Source organism: Myripristis murdjan, chromosome 6, assembly GCF_902150065.1.
Source record: "Myripristis murdjan chromosome 6, fMyrMur1.1, whole genome shotgun sequence".
NCBI classification, from domain to species: Eukaryota; Metazoa; Chordata; class Actinopteri; order Holocentriformes; family Holocentridae; genus Myripristis; species Myripristis murdjan.
In genome coordinates, this window is record NC_043985.1 from 10,136,557 (window position 1) to 10,151,811 (window position 15,255).

Genomic DNA, 15,255 nt, shown 5'->3' on the forward strand with positions numbered 1-15,255 from the left:
ATTTTAGTAGTTTAATTTTTCTTCTTGGTGTGTGTGTGTGTGTGTGTGTGTGCTCCCAGGAGTGATAGCTCTCAGTCTGGAGTTGGGACGACTGGCTGTGGGTCTCCAGCACCTCTCCCTCTCTAAGGTGTCCATGTCTGCCAGAGGTATATCAGCACACACACACACACACACACACACACGCACTCCCCTCTGACCAATCAGCATGAAGAGTTCATCAGCACAAAGTTTGTGTGTGTGTTTCCAGGTCTGGGCTGCCTGTGTCAGGAGCTGTCCTCCAGTCAGGTGTTCCTCACCACTCTGACCCATCTGGATCTTTCTGGAAACCCTGGCAGCCTGGCCACGGAGGAGGCCACGGTACATGCTGTGTGTGTGTGTGTGTGTGTGTAGCTCACTCAGGAAATGGTCCTTTGTGCCTTGTTAGAGGCTGGAACCAGCTTCCTGTGGTTTCATGGGTCGGCTGACTGTGTTGTGTTTGAAACGGCCCTAACCAATGAATGATTGGACTGTATGTCCATTGTATTTAGTCGCCCCTATGGAGTTTTGATCCATGTATTTGTGTCTGCTGTCATCCTGGGGAACCTAAACTCCTTTAAAGCTGCTTTACTCAGCTGATGGTGATCATAGATCTTCAGCCGTGTGTGTGTGTGTGTGTGTGTGTGTGTGTGTGTCTCCCAGTTTCTCTTTAGTTTCCTGTCCAGTGCGAACTCTCTATCCCACCTGGACGTCAGCGGCACCGACTGCCCTCTGGACACGGTCAGTCAGCACAGCAGTCGTAGTTGTAGTGTGCAGTTTGAATTAAGACATGCCAAAGATATGTAGCATATATCTTGATATTTTTATTATTTATCACTTATTTCATACATCATATTCATGTCTGAAATATTTCCCTTTCACACAGATTTTTCTTTCTTTCTTTCATTTTTTCTTTCTTTCTTTGAGTGCTTTGAGTTCTTCACTGGTTATCTTAGTCATTTGATTTGTACTTATTATCATTTCCCCTTCCAGTTATTTGTGTCTTTATCTTCTGGATGCTGTTCCAAACTGATCTACCTCAACTTGGCCAAGAACCCTTTCAGTCACAGGTGAGCCCCGACAGAAACCCCCCGTCCTCCCTGCTCCAGCTCCTCTAACACACCTGATCCAGTTACGTGCTTAATGCTGATTGGTTGAGACAGTTTTACCTGAACCACCTGTGCATGAAAGTGTGTGTCTCTCAGTTGGATTGAGATTAAAAACCCTCAGGTCAGGGGCTCTTGAGCAAGGCGTTTAGGAACACTGATAAATCATATTCACATTTTTCATAATGGATGAACTGTTCCTTTACTGAGAGAGACCCCCAACCCATGTGTGTGTGTGTGTGTGTGTGTGTGTGTGTGTGTGTGTGTGTAGGAAGGTGCGGGAGGTGACCAGGAGTGTGCGTCAGTTCTTCAGTCAGAGCTGTGAGCTGAAATTCGTCGGCCTGTCGGCGACCAGACTCCCTCCTCAGGCTCTCAGGTGGGCGGTGCTTCCCAACCCGCGGTCGGGGGTCCTCAGGGGTCCTTTTATTTTGAAAAATTTCATTTCAGCCACTTAACAAAACCATTTTGACGATGGAAATTTTTATGGTATTTGTGATCATTTTTCTTGTATTTGTTTTTTTCTCATTTTCATTTCATTTCATTTTCATTTCAACTTTCATTTTTAAATCTATAAGTTATGTAAGTTTTGGAAAAAAAAAAAAAAAATCAAGTGAATTTGCTCTGGTTTCAAAAGGTTAAAGGCAGAATGAGTAAGATTTTCCAAAAACCAACATACATCCTGTCAGTCATCCCCTCGGCCTTTGGGCAGTGGGTGTGTAGCTCCCAGCCAATCACAGCGCAGCACAGTGCCAGACACCTCGTCCAATAGGAAGGTAGAAAAATTCAGATTGTGGAAAAAAGGAAACCTGGTGAGGAGAAACAGCCCATTCCGCTCTGACAGTGAATGTGATCAGCATCACGTTTCAAAACTCAATCAACAACAGGACCGTCCCGTGTGGATCCCAGGACGTCCCGTCTGAACAAGCCGCTCCCAGTCCAAACCCTTTTAAGGCTAGCCTGGGACAGAAAACCAGTCCCTGCTACTGGGACACTCTGCTCTGCATATTTACTGTTTCCTGTCCAATCCCAGGTTTTTATTACAGGGTCTGGCAACCAACACGCGGCTCTGTGGCCTGCAGCTGGACCTCAGCAGCTGCGAGGTACACACACACACACACACACACACACTAATCATGTTGCTCTCAGCACTGCTCACTGTAACCTCATTACTGTGTCTTTGATTATGTGTGTGTGTGTGTGTGTGTGTGTGTGTAGCTACAGTCAGCAGGCGCCCAGGTGTTACAGGAGCACGTTTTTGAAGCCACAGCCATAAGCAGTCTAGACATCTCTGACAATGGTATGCAAACCACACACACACACACACACACGTACACACACATTCAGTGTCATATCCTACTGACTGTGTTCTGCTGCCATTCATGCAGTTTATCATAATTGTGGCAGTGCTGGTTTTCGGCCAGCAGAGGGCGCTGCTCTGTTTCATTTCTGTTAATTAAGCCTCACACTGAAGCCACACACACCCACAACCTGCTGAGATAAACCCCTGAGATAACGTCAGTGCAGGAGAGCAGAGCCGTGAGGGAGAGTTCAACACAGAAATCCAGAAATTCATTCATTCAACCTTTATTTGGATTCGGGGAATCATTGAGAGCAAGCCCTCATTTACAATGATGCCGAATGTACAACAACCATAAAAACAATACGGAATTTCAATACAAATAGCAAAAATACAATAAAACAGGGATTAAAACAGAATAAAACAGGGACAAAATTAAAAGCAGTTACAATTATGAGTAAAATAATCAGCAATCAAATCCAGAACAGAAATGTGTTTTAAATGAAAACTACACTGAGCACCTCTAACTTAGGGACTGTCATTTAGGAAGTGACTTTGAATGAAGCATTATTAATCATGGAACTGACTTAGATAAATGGAATATGTGAGTTTTAATGTGGTATGGCCCATAATGTTATTGTTAATGTTAGTTTAAATACATACAGTAAGTCCCATCAGACTGAAGTAATTAATTTAAACATTACACATAGATCCAGTAATTCAAACACTAATTTTCCTTTATTTTATCTGTTTCAGTCTAACTGGTATCAGATGTTTGAATGAATTTGATTTTGAATTGAAGCTGAACTTGTTCTTCCGTCTCTAAACACCAAACAGCCGCAGCTCCGTGTGGCTCTGCACACACCTGTGCTTTACGTGCTCAGCTGTGTTTTGGCAGCTGTGGATGGAGACATAGATCCAGTATTAGCAGCTCAGAGGAGTGCAGAGCCACTGCTGAGGATGTGAGCTGACAGTCACCTGTCACACACACACACACACACACACACTCCTCTCTGCGTCTCTTTGCAGGCTTTGAAAACGACATGGTGACTCTGGTGCTGTCCATCGGTCGCTGCCGCTCTCTGCGACACGTGGCGCTGGGGAGGAACTTCGCCATGAAGTCCAGGTGTGAGAGGAGCGCTGCACCTGTCCAGCTCAGGTTGGCTGTTTGAAGCTGTGAGGTGTTCACTCTGCTTGCTCTTCCTGTCTCACAGAGCTCTGACCGACGTGCTGCATCGCATCGCTCAGCTCATTCAGGACGAGGACTGTGTGAGTCATTAAACTCATTTAATTTCATTTAATTTAATTCAAGTCTTTCTCAGGAGCTTCTGGGCAGGCTTTTGTTTTGAAAGGTTTTTTTTAGCCCTCTGAACATAATTCACTTTATTATTTACAGTAATTATACACATATTTTTCTTGTAATTACTTAACAATTTTTTTTATTTTCTGATTTTCTAATTTTAATGGTAAATTTCTTATACTTTTACTATTTTTGCTAATATTCTGCTTATTTTCCTGTAGTTTTTTCTACCTTATATATATATTAAAAAAAAAAAAAAAAAAACAGAGATGAGCCAGTCTGTGTCCAACAGGACGTCACTGAGAGGAACTCATTTAATTACCCAAAATCCTCTCCTGTGGGACACCAACAAGCTTTAGTAGTTTTAATAATGTGCACACACACACACACACACACACACACACACACACACACACACACACACATAAAGTCAGGGATAACTTTGGATGGTTGCTCAGCTGTTACTGAGTTTTCACTTGTGATTGTATTCTGTATTTTATCCCTGTGTGTGTGTGTGTGTGTGTGTGTGTCCAGCCCCTGCAGTCCCTGTCAGTGTGTGATTCCAAGCTGAAAGCCGGAACGAGCATCCTGATCAGCTCTCTGGGCGGCGACGCCAGTCTGCTGGAACTGGACATCAGTGGGAACGCCATCGGGGACACCGGAGCCAAGATGCTGGCTAAAGCCCTGCTGAGCAACACCAGGCTGCGGTACACGCACACACACACACACACACACACATACACACACACACACACACACACACTGAACTGCTGTATAAAGTCCTTCTGTGTCTGAACATGTGATATGAAACGACAGAGCACCACTCTGAGGGCTGGTCAGTGATGTTTTTTTGTGAAAAAGACATTCTGCTGGTTTTTCAGCTTTGATTAAATTCTTTATTTATTCTAGAGATTTTTTTTTCTTTTTTAAAAACTCAGTGGAAAGTAGAAAACATTCCGGATGCCTCTGCCTCTGTCTCCTCCCAGGACTCTGGTGTGGGACAGAAACAATGTGACTGCCAGGGGGTTCCAGGATGTGGCTGATGCTTTGGAGAGGTCTCACACACACACACGCACACACACACACACACAGAGCAGCTTTTTCTATAAAGTAATAATGTCTGAAATGCCGATGGTAGAAAAAATGAAAATGAAACTAATCCACCATCCAGCAGTAAAACAGTGTTAGAGATGAACTGTGTGGATTTCTGTCTCTCCATCCACTTCCATAGCAAAACAGCTCCCTAAATAACACAGAAATGAACGGGAACCAAACAGATTATGCCAATATAAAAAATAACAGGTCCCAGTACCCATTTTTAAGGAAATCTGTCTGTTTTTTGTTCTTTGCTCATTTGAATTGGAAAGTAGATCCGTCTCCAGGAAACTTCCGCGTACTAACCTTGTGACAGGGAGACGTGACCTGACAGGACTTTCACAAATACGTGTAATTACACAGAAAACAAGGCTAGCGGGACTTGGTTTTTATATTTATTTTTCAGATTTGCATAATCCACTTTGTGCACATTCATTTATGTGCTAAAAGTGATATGTTGGGAGCTGTTTGCTGCCCCGTGGAGGTAAATAGACATTTAAAAATGCAGTGCTGTGGATCAGCAGCCCAGAGCAGCAGTCAGGATGTGAATGAGGCCACGAGTGTTTCCAAACTGAAATCACACATTCGAATATTTGGACGCTAAGACAAATCTCCACCGGCGACTTGTGTTCCGTCCAGGAACTTCACGCTGCAGCAGGTGTCACTCCCCCTCGCCGACATCAGCCAGAGTTACCGCGGCAACCCCGACAGGACAAAGGAGGCTCTGCACAAGGTGTGAGTGTGTGTGTGTGTGTGTGTGAGACAGAGAGAGAGAGAGAGAGAGAGAGAGAGAGAGAGAGAGAGAGAGAGAGAGAGAGAGAGAGAGTGTCTCTGCTGTGTTGCAGTCTGAAGTGTCAGCTGGAGGCAAACAGGATGTGTATAATATCTCCATTATTAATAAGCAGAGGCTCAACACAAACGTACTGCTTGCAGTTGCAGGACTATATTTTTCAAAACTGAATTTGATTTAATAAAACAGAATGGGACAGACTTAACTCCAAACTGTACACGCTCCAACTTTCCACTCTTTGCGCTCTGTTTTCCTTGACAACATATTTGCCCCTCTTAGTGCTCTTCTCAACCCCCCTGGTCTCCAAAATGAAGGAACTACTTTACGGCAGAAAATAGTTCCTTCATTTTGGAGGCCAGGGGGCCGAGCTGCCCGAGAGTCCTGGGTTTGAACCCGAGGCCCTGGGCTGCATGCCAACTCCTCTCTCTCCCCTGCCTTCAAAAAATAGCATTAAAAAGTATGATGGCGTATTAGGGCCATTACAGGAGGGGAAAAAATGACTGAGCTGAGGGAGAGGGGAGGGTAATATTTTGGGAAAAAAAACTCGAAGATTAAAGTCGTAGATTTACCAGAAAAAAACCTGTGTTTAAACAAAACTAATGAGATTATGAAGTCACAAATTTGCAAGAAAAAAATAACAGAAATTCTCTGGGGTTAAAGTGGGAGATTTATGAGAAAAAAACTCAAAACTTAGTGTGTTGTTTTCTTCTGAATCGGCCCAAGTCACAGCAGCATCTCTCCAGAGTCCAGATGCTGAGGAGAACGCTGTGATGCTGGACTCAAACCAGCAGGATTTCCTTCTGACTGGATCCTGAGTGTGATGAGGCTTCATACAGGTGTAATGAGACATCTGCTGTGTGTTTGTATGTATGTGTGTGTGTGCGTGTGTTCAGATCCAGCGGTGTCTGCAGAGAAACAACCAGCGGCAGCCTGAAGCAGCGGAGCAGCAGCAGGCCTTCAGAACGCAGCACTCTGAGAAGGTGAGACCCAGACAGCCTGATCAATCAGTGATGAGTATTGATCCCAGCATTATTTGGTCAAGGCTGCTGAGAGCTGAGATTTTGTGTCAGCACTGAATACACTTAGAACTAAATCTGATCTGTATTTGAATCCAGATTTGAGTCATGTTTCCAGTGTTTCTTCTTGTCCCCTTTTATTTTTGTAATGTTTTTGTAAAGGACACTAAAACAGCGGAGTAAACCTTTACATTACAGTGTGTACAGTTTGTGGTTCACGAGGGGGTGAAGGGCCTCTCATGAGCAACCAGTACATTATCAATCAGTTCTCCAGTAAATCAATAATCATATCCATCATATCAAAGAGAGCCCAGGTGCACTAAACCTGTATCCTCAGTAACGTAGATCCTCCCCCGCCCCCCCACAGCTGATCCAGGGGCTGTGCGGGCAACTGCAGGACACCCTTCAGCCTCTGACCTCCTGCAGCATCCAGGAGGTGCAGGCGGACGTCCTGGCAGCGGAGGAGGTGCTGCACAACGCCAAGGAGTCCCTCAGGGTACGGTCCAGCTGCTGCCGTAACACTTAGAGCTTATAAATAACACCAAACATCAACGGATCACGCCAAAATAAAAAACAAGTCCCATTTTTGAGGAAATGAAACAACTCCCTTTGTGTTATTTTTGTATTTGAATTGGAAAGTAGATACGGCAGTGTGCACGAAATGCACGAAACGTAACCTTGCACCAGGAGCAAACAGCCTCACTGTACTTTTAATAATAGTGATCACCTTCTCAAAAAATGGGCACTTGTTTTTTATATTGTCATAATCTGCTTGTTTATGTAGTAAAAGTGTTATTTTGGGAGCTGTTTTACCTTAATACTGTAACAGTTACCTTACAATCACAGTATGCTTACAGTATGAATGTACTGTGTACATGTTGTCCTTTACCTTTAATGAGGTCATCATTTTTCATCATGAGTCACATCATGTTTTTACAGTATCTGTCGGTTATTAAATTGTCATGTTACTGAAGACAAAGGTCATTTAAAAATGTAAAAGCTTCTCTTATGTAGGCACCTATCTATTGTCTTTCTGTGTGCAGGTGCTTCCCTCTCTCTATGAAATAGGCAGCGCGCCCTCTGATGGTGCAATGGTGAACTGCATCTTGACTGAAACTGCTACTGCACTGACTAATGAAGTCAGTGTGTACCTGCAGGTACACACACACACACACACACACACACACACACACACACACCTGATCATGAGCTTCTCCTACAGAGTAGTATTAAATGTTACATTTGTTATAAAATGTTTAAATTACTTTGTGTTTTGATCAGCCTGTCAAGGAAGATGTGTGTGTGTGTGTGTGTGTGTTACAGGAGGTGGCCCAAGCCCTCCTGAGGTGTGCAGAGGGAGTGTGTCCACGGGTGGTCCAGCGGTCGAGTGTGTGTGAGCGTTTGACAGAGTGTGTCTCCAAGAAAAGCCGACATGTGCTGAAATATCTGAAAACGGCTCTGGTAGAAAACAGCGGGAAAATCATCACCAACAAACTCTAGTAACCATATCTACTGTGTCTAATATAATCATGTTTTCATATATACTCTATACTGCATAGAATAAACTGAGTTTATGAATAATGTAATAATAATGTAATAATATTGTGGTCTGCAGGGGGCGTGGTCTGCATGGGGCATGGTCTGCATGGGGTGTGGTCTGCAGGGGGCGTGGTCTGCATGGGGCGTGGTCTGCATGGGGTGTGGTCTGCATGGGGCATGGTCTGCATGGGCGTGGTCTGCAGGGGGCGTGGTCTGCATGGGGCATGGTCTGCATGGGGTGTGGTCTGCAGGGGGCGTGGTCTGCATGGGGCATGGTCTGCATGGGGTGTGGTCTGCATGGGGTGTGGTCTGCAGGGGGCGTGGTCTGCATGGGGCGTGGTCTGCATGGGGTGTGGTCTGCATGGGGCATGGTCTGCATGGGTGTGGTCTGCAGGGGGCGTGGTCTGCATGGGGCATGGTCTGCATGGGGTGTGGTCTGCAGGGGGCGTGGTCTGCATGGGGCGTGGTCTGCAGGGACGTGTCTCGTTGCTCTGAGTTTGTCAAGTTTGGTCTTCAGCAGCTTCTGAAATCAGTTTAATGGTTTAAATGGTTTAATCAACCATCAGCTAAATGTTGTAGCTACTATAAACTAAACTGCTTCCTTTTCCTCTCATTTCTTTTCATCCATCCGTCCCTCCATCCATCTGTCGATCCATCCGTCCATCCATCCAAGCGAGCTGAGGCAGTCGCTGAGCATGTCTCTGGTGGAAAGCATCATAGAACAGCTGCTACAGGACCTGGCAACGGCACAGGACAAATTGGTGTGTGTGTGTGTGTGTGTGTGTGTGTGTGTGTGTGTGTGTTTGTGTGACGATATAATTTTGTAGTGTAACATACAACTCAAGACAGCGCTTACTGCCAGTGTTCTCATTTTAAAGGAGCATTCAGTAATCTGACTCAAACTCTACTGGCGACCATCGAAATGAAGCAACATAGAACTTTCCAGTAGAACTTGAAAAGAACAGAACTGTTCTCCTTCTTCCCTCTGAGGTCTGGAAGTAAAGTAAAGAGGACGAAGCCAGGGTTTAATGTCCTGTTGTCTAAAAGCTTTTCCTTTAGTTTAGACTTTCAAAAGCTGATTTTGGTTGATCCCAACTAGAACTATGTTATTACCTGAAATGTTAAAACCTCAGAGGTGTTAATGAAATGTCCCATAATGTTCAGGATCGCCACACTAAGGAGAATCCATGCTCTGCCCCAAGAAACAACATCCCACAGCTGCGCCTGGTTGACAGCGACTTCCCGACCGATGAGGTAGGAGGCAGATCCATCCACTCCTCCATCTGTGTGATCATTTATCACTTCATTCACATGTTTGTTGATCCTCCACTCTGGTTCCTCCTCTCTCCATCACCAGTATGTTCCAGCGATTTGGAGAAGTAGTTTCCACTGTAGGAGCTTGAGGCCTGCCCCTTCGATCAAGAGTAAGATTATTATTATTATTATTATTGTTATTATTATTACAACATCATCCACTGATACCCAACGTCATGGTGAGCGGATCCAGGTGACATGTCAGTTTTAAAGCTGCTGAAGACGCTGGCATCATATGAAACTAGACAGGAAGGAACTCACTGATGTTAAGTCATGCTGGGATGTTGCTGTGGCGGCTAAATATCACTCCACAGGAAAACCTGTCCATTTCCAGCAGGGTCCCTTGACCTCTGACCTCCAGATGTGTGAATGAAAATGGGTTCTCTGGGCAGCCACATCTCTCCCCTTTGCAGACATGCCCACCTTCTGCTAATCCCATGCAGTTTGGGCCACAAACCCTGCAGTCCACATGTGTTCTTGGCCTGTTGTAAGATGGTGTGTTTGTGCAGACTAGGGCCTAAACAGTCTTGGAGTTGCATCAACTGGCTTTGACTGGAAAGCTGAGACTCTTGTGGATTCACTGAGCCACGTTTGAATCATGTGTGATGATGTTGGCCCCCATAGCAGCCATTTCACTGCAGTCAGAGCATTTTGTCAAACTGGACATCACTGTATAAAATGACCTATAGTGACCTCTAGGAGAGTCACAGCCTAATCAAACTTTACAGACACAAACTAGAGAGCGAGGCCGTTCAGAGGAGCTCTGGATTTCCAGGTAAAATAAGGGGGAGTTTCTGAGAAATTCCCAGAGCAGAAGGCTTGTCATTCAGTTGCCAAAAAAAAAAAAATCTCCCAGAATTCTTCAAATGTAAAAAGTCTTTGATACCAAATCAAAGCATGAATTTGAAATGGTGTGTAACTGTCACAGTAAGGACTCTCCAGTATCTCACAAACTAAACAGTGTACATTGTGTATTATAACATGAACTTTAGGCTGTATGTCTTTTAGCTCAGTAGAGCCATCTCTTTGCCCCACAATGTAATTTATCACTGCTTTTTGACATTCACACTGGCTCAGACAAGAACTGTGCATCTCTCCAGTCATATGCATTAATATTAGCAATATTATTGTAATATGAACAATATCTCAAACAGAAGGCCCAGAAGTCTGTGAACTAAAGGACTCTCTGTGAAACGAGTGAAGCAAAGTCATGGAGGGAACGTTTGCTACGAGAGGTAATGAACTTCCTCACACAGACTCAGCTCTCTGTGTGTTCTGGTCAAAACGGGATGTCCTCCATGAGCCCTGCGGGACAGAGGCCTGATTACCCATCAGGCCTGAGGACGTGACAGTGTCTCACCTGCCATTAGCACGAGGCGCACCTGATGTGCTGATTGGCTGAAAGCAAAGCCGTGTGTGTATGAGTGTGAGTGTCTGTGTGAGTGTGAGTGTGAGTGTGTGTGGGTGTGAGTGTGTGTGTGAGTGTGTGTGTGATACACAGACAGCTCATGTTAAGAGATGCAGAAGCAGATCAAATGTGTGTCAGTGTTACACGTCTGCTGCTGCCGTAGAATTAGACTGGATAGAAAAGTGTGGACAGAACAGGGTTTTAATCTGAAAAGGTAAAGCCATTCTGTTCACTGCAGGGAAGGAGATGGATCTATTATTTACCGCTTTATTATTTTCAAATGTTTAAAATACCAAAAAAGCCAAAGAGTAGGAGTGCTGCCTGGAACTACTTCTTTTTGTTAAGATGGTGCTCTTTGGTTAAGGGCTGGGTCCATAAAAAAACACTTGAAACAAATACCAAGGCACTCATCTTAGAAAAAATAAAATGCCTTTATTAAGTTAAGGGCCAAACATGATAAAAGGTCACTTCAACGCATTTCAGCTGGAAGCCTTCATCAGGAAGTGTGTGGTCTGACACCAAGACAGGTATAATTAAAAGCAAATGTGAGTCTGGTCACAGGTGTTGGCATTTGAGTCATCAGTACCAAAAAACAGACAGAGGAAGCCAATACTGTTTAAAATACCAGTTTGGATGTGGTTCACATGGATTCCAGGTGGATGGATTTCATACCAGCTGGCTGTAGAAATAATGCAGATATACTGTATCTATTCTTAAACTTGAGCAAATATGCTATCTTAGGCCCCAAACCCACACCCTGCACAGCTTCCATGCACAAAAATGGAAGTGCACTGCCGGGGAAGCAAGATGCAGAAACCCTGATTGATGGATCGCTTTGTGCTGCGTTTTGGTTTTTTCCAGGAGCTGTGCTGTGTAAAAGTCTTCTGAAACAATATTTAGACCATCATGTTCTGTAAATGAATTTTGTGTAAATGAATGAACAAAATGTGAATAGAAAATAATACGGTATTTCACTTTATTCACTTTTAAAGTCCAGATGTTGCTTGGACCACCGGTGTAGTATTAATCATTAATTAATGCAGCACACACTCCGTTTATAGCACAACACTAATATTGGCCAGCTGATACTGGATATTGGCTTATCTGTGAGTCCGGCAGTAAAACATGGCGTGGCTGCCCCGGTGCACCTCGCTGTATTCTGTATTCCACGGTGCTCCAACAGGATCTCTCTGCACCTGTGCAACATGTGCCCTGGCTCCTGCAGAGCCACTCCTCTGTTAACTTTGTCTTTGCGAATGCCAAGCCGTCTGGCTCTCTGGGACGTCCCAGCCGGTCCCCTGCTGGCTGCCGTCTGTCCAGCCGGGATGTTCATGACCTGCGTCTGTGGTACATGACTTTATGTGACATTAAGCCTTCCCGTTCCAATGCTAAACCGTTTTCTTCAGTGCATAGCTGTTTTGCACCGTGTTAGCCGCTCGGCTCGGTGAGCGGGTGTGTGCTGGGCTAACATGGCCGGTGCAGGGCCGGGGTGGTCCGACCAGACGTGACAGTGTGGAGAACTGGAGCGTGGCCTGCTTACTTTCACACCAGTGACTTTCACTATGGGAGGGATGGGAGGAAGCTGGAGGAGGGGACGGGAGAGGAGTGGCAGCGGTGGGGGGCGGGGCAGGAGGAGATGGGGGGAGGGGTAGCAGGAGGGGGAGGGGGGTGAGGTCTGGGGGCACCAACTCTCAGCCATAATGCATAATGCATTTATTGCATAATTCCTTTATTTTCCTTTAAACCCAATTATTATTATTATTTTTCAGTGTGTTGGTGAAAATGAACAGGCGTTGGTCAAGAAGACATATTTCTCTGTGCTGAGATGAATGAAATCTGAAAGCATCTTCAAGAATTTTCCCCCCTGGTTCTGCAGCCAGTCAGCAGCATGTAGCCTCAGAGGAAATCGGCTGGAGTTGCCACCATTATACAAGCACAGATTTCACCTCAGCTTGTAATTCTGTGATTCATGTAACTTGTAATTTATTCTGAATTTTGGGCTGTGTAACTGATACAGTAATAGTCCAGTCACAAGTGAATATTTGGAATCAAATGTGGTGATCATTTTATAGCGTTGAGCCCCACTGAGCACCAAATATCCTACCTGAGCTGGTTTCCTGGTGAAAGAGATGGTGCATCAGTGTCAGCCAATCCCATTTTCAGAGTTTGTGTAGCCACACAACTTTGATATTTATGACACCCAGCGGTCGCAGTTTGTCTCTCTCTCCATAGGCTCTGTTTAAACTCCTGAATGATCCCCCCTCCGCGCATTCCATCAAATCCACCTGCCTGCACTGGTTATATACCAAAGGTGGCAAAAAGTTAGTCAGTATGTGTATTTCCCTAGCCTATAGTGGGTTAAAATCTTGTTTATGTGACTGAGTGTTTGTTGCTCTCATGTGGGACTTGGAGTATTAGGTTTTCATATTCTGGCTGTATGCAGCACAGGCCTGTGAAACGGCATGTAGAGCCCAAAGTGCTGCTGACGCCACTGGAAGTCAGTTTGACCCACAGGGAGCCTTTCATCAGGAACTGCTTGGGTTTGAGTTCCTTATTAAAAGCTTGTGAAAGGTGTCTGAACGCAGCCTCAGGCTGAACACTTTTGATTTTTTATTTGACATTCAAATATATAATTTAGTAATTGTAAATATAGTTTTCTTGTAAATTTGTATTAAAGTATTTTTTATAATTTTCAAGGATTTTTTGCTCATTTTCTGCAAATAATTTTGCTCATTCTTGTGTAATTTTTTGACTGATGTCCCAGTAATTTTTTCATTAATTTACTAATCACCTTTTTCCTCTTTTTTTTTTTTTTTTAAGAAATCAAGTGATCCTGCATAGGTTTTAAAGGGTTAAATTGTCCATGTCGTACTTGAACACTAACAAATCGTGGTGAGATCAAAGCAGAATCAAGAAAGTGTAGAAATGATCTCTCATACATTGAAATAGCGAAATAAAACTATTCCCCAATTTGCGCAGGACCCCTGGAGGCTCCTCAAGGACCCCTGGGGGTCCCCTGACCCTACTTTGAAAACAAATGAAAACTGAAAGCCTGTGTAGGATCTGCACTGTGAAGACCATATTGGTCTAACTTTAAACCATTTTTACTCAGAGTGTTGGTGCTGGCTGGTATCTGCATCATCCATCTGCTGCTCTGCTTCATCTCTGTTGTTCTGTGTCTCTGTGTTGAGGGGATGCCCCCCCCCCAACATACACACACACACACACACACACACACACCCCACACACACAAGCCCCCCCACCTTGTCTTCCCCTTTGCCCGCCCCACCCCCCCAATCCCCCAGCCCCCCTGTTCCAAGGCTCCTCCCCCCTTACTCCCCCTGTTCTTCGCCTCCATACATTCCAGTGTATAGTCTGCGTGGGCTGAGTCCCCCTCCTCCCTCCATCCCCCCTCTCTCTCTTTGATCATCCCCTCTTTGTCTCTCTCTCTCTCTCTCTCTTTCTCTCTGCTAGGTCTCCTGGATGCAGACTGGGAACAGCAGAGGGAGAGAGAGAGGGGAGGGGGCGAGTTCTCTGGAGAGGAGGGAGGGGGGCGTGGCCTTCCCCGGTCGCTGATGGCAACCCCCCTGTCAGTCACGGCCTCGAGCCCCTCCCCCTCTCCCTCCCCCTCCCCCTCTCCCTCCCCTTCCCCTTCCCCTTCCCCTCTCCCCTCCCCCTTGGGAAGGAGGAGGCGGAGGGAGGGGGAGGCGGATGCTGCAGCAGCAGTGTCAGGAGCGAGAGGAGCATCGTTCATTCCTCCTCCCGATCTCCCCCTCTTGTACTCCTCCGCTCGAGCTCCAAAGGAGGAGGCTGCCGGCCGCGGAGGCTTACCCAGACGAGAGGCTCCCTTCCCCGGCCGTGGCCCCAGCCCAGGCCCCCTCCCCGGCTCTGGATCCCCCGCTTCCCCCATGGAGCTTCTACCCACCCAGGGACAGACACTAAGGCACTACACCGCCTCCCGACCGCGGCCGCGACGCACACACACACAGCCCCCCTCCTCCAGGCCTCAGGTAGGAGCACACACACACACACACACACACACACACGCCACAGAACATACCCACACACACTCACCAGTGAGCATATACACACTGAGATGCACACATACATGCACACAGGCAAGATGTGCTTTTGAGCGTTACATAGGCAGCGTATAATTACACACAACACTGCATAGACATAGGGGTGTACACTGCTCCAAATGTACACACACACACACACACACACACACATATATATGTATCTATGTTCAAAGGTGGAAAGCAGGATAGAGGGGAAAGGAGAGGCAGTCACTGAGGTAGAAGGAGAAATGGACGGAGGGAAGGGAGGACGGTGTAGGAAGCTAATTTGCTGGAGTACAGAGGAATCCCCGAGG

General features: G+C 45.7%; 1 protein-coding gene across 2 annotated transcripts in view; it reads left to right on the plus strand.

Moving 5' to 3' along the window:
- Positions 1–15,255, plus strand: part of carmil2 (capping protein regulator and myosin 1 linker 2) — a 54,982-nt gene that overhangs the window by 17,860 nt on the left and 21,867 nt on the right. For both annotated transcript variants that reach the window (XM_030053213.1, XM_030053214.1), the window contains exons 12-31: positions 60–146; positions 248–357; positions 679–756; positions 1,009–1,085; positions 1,393–1,497; positions 2,152–2,221; positions 2,337–2,418; positions 3,448–3,544; positions 3,633–3,687; positions 4,253–4,425; positions 4,705–4,773; positions 5,453–5,546; positions 6,497–6,583; positions 6,987–7,115; positions 7,663–7,776; positions 7,943–8,118; positions 8,832–8,919; positions 9,323–9,412; positions 9,516–9,582; positions 14,355–14,890. In XM_030053213.1, the coding sequence (XP_029909073.1) occupies positions 60–146; positions 248–357; positions 679–756; positions 1,009–1,085; positions 1,393–1,497; positions 2,152–2,221; positions 2,337–2,418; positions 3,448–3,544; positions 3,633–3,687; positions 4,253–4,425; positions 4,705–4,773; positions 5,453–5,546; positions 6,497–6,583; positions 6,987–7,115; positions 7,663–7,776; positions 7,943–8,118; positions 8,832–8,919; positions 9,323–9,412; positions 9,516–9,582; positions 14,355–14,890 (2,384 nt within the window). The remainder of the gene's footprint in view (positions 1–59; positions 147–247; positions 358–678; positions 757–1,008; positions 1,086–1,392; positions 1,498–2,151; positions 2,222–2,336; positions 2,419–3,447; positions 3,545–3,632; positions 3,688–4,252; positions 4,426–4,704; positions 4,774–5,452; positions 5,547–6,496; positions 6,584–6,986; positions 7,116–7,662; positions 7,777–7,942; positions 8,119–8,831; positions 8,920–9,322; positions 9,413–9,515; positions 9,583–14,354; positions 14,891–15,255) is intronic.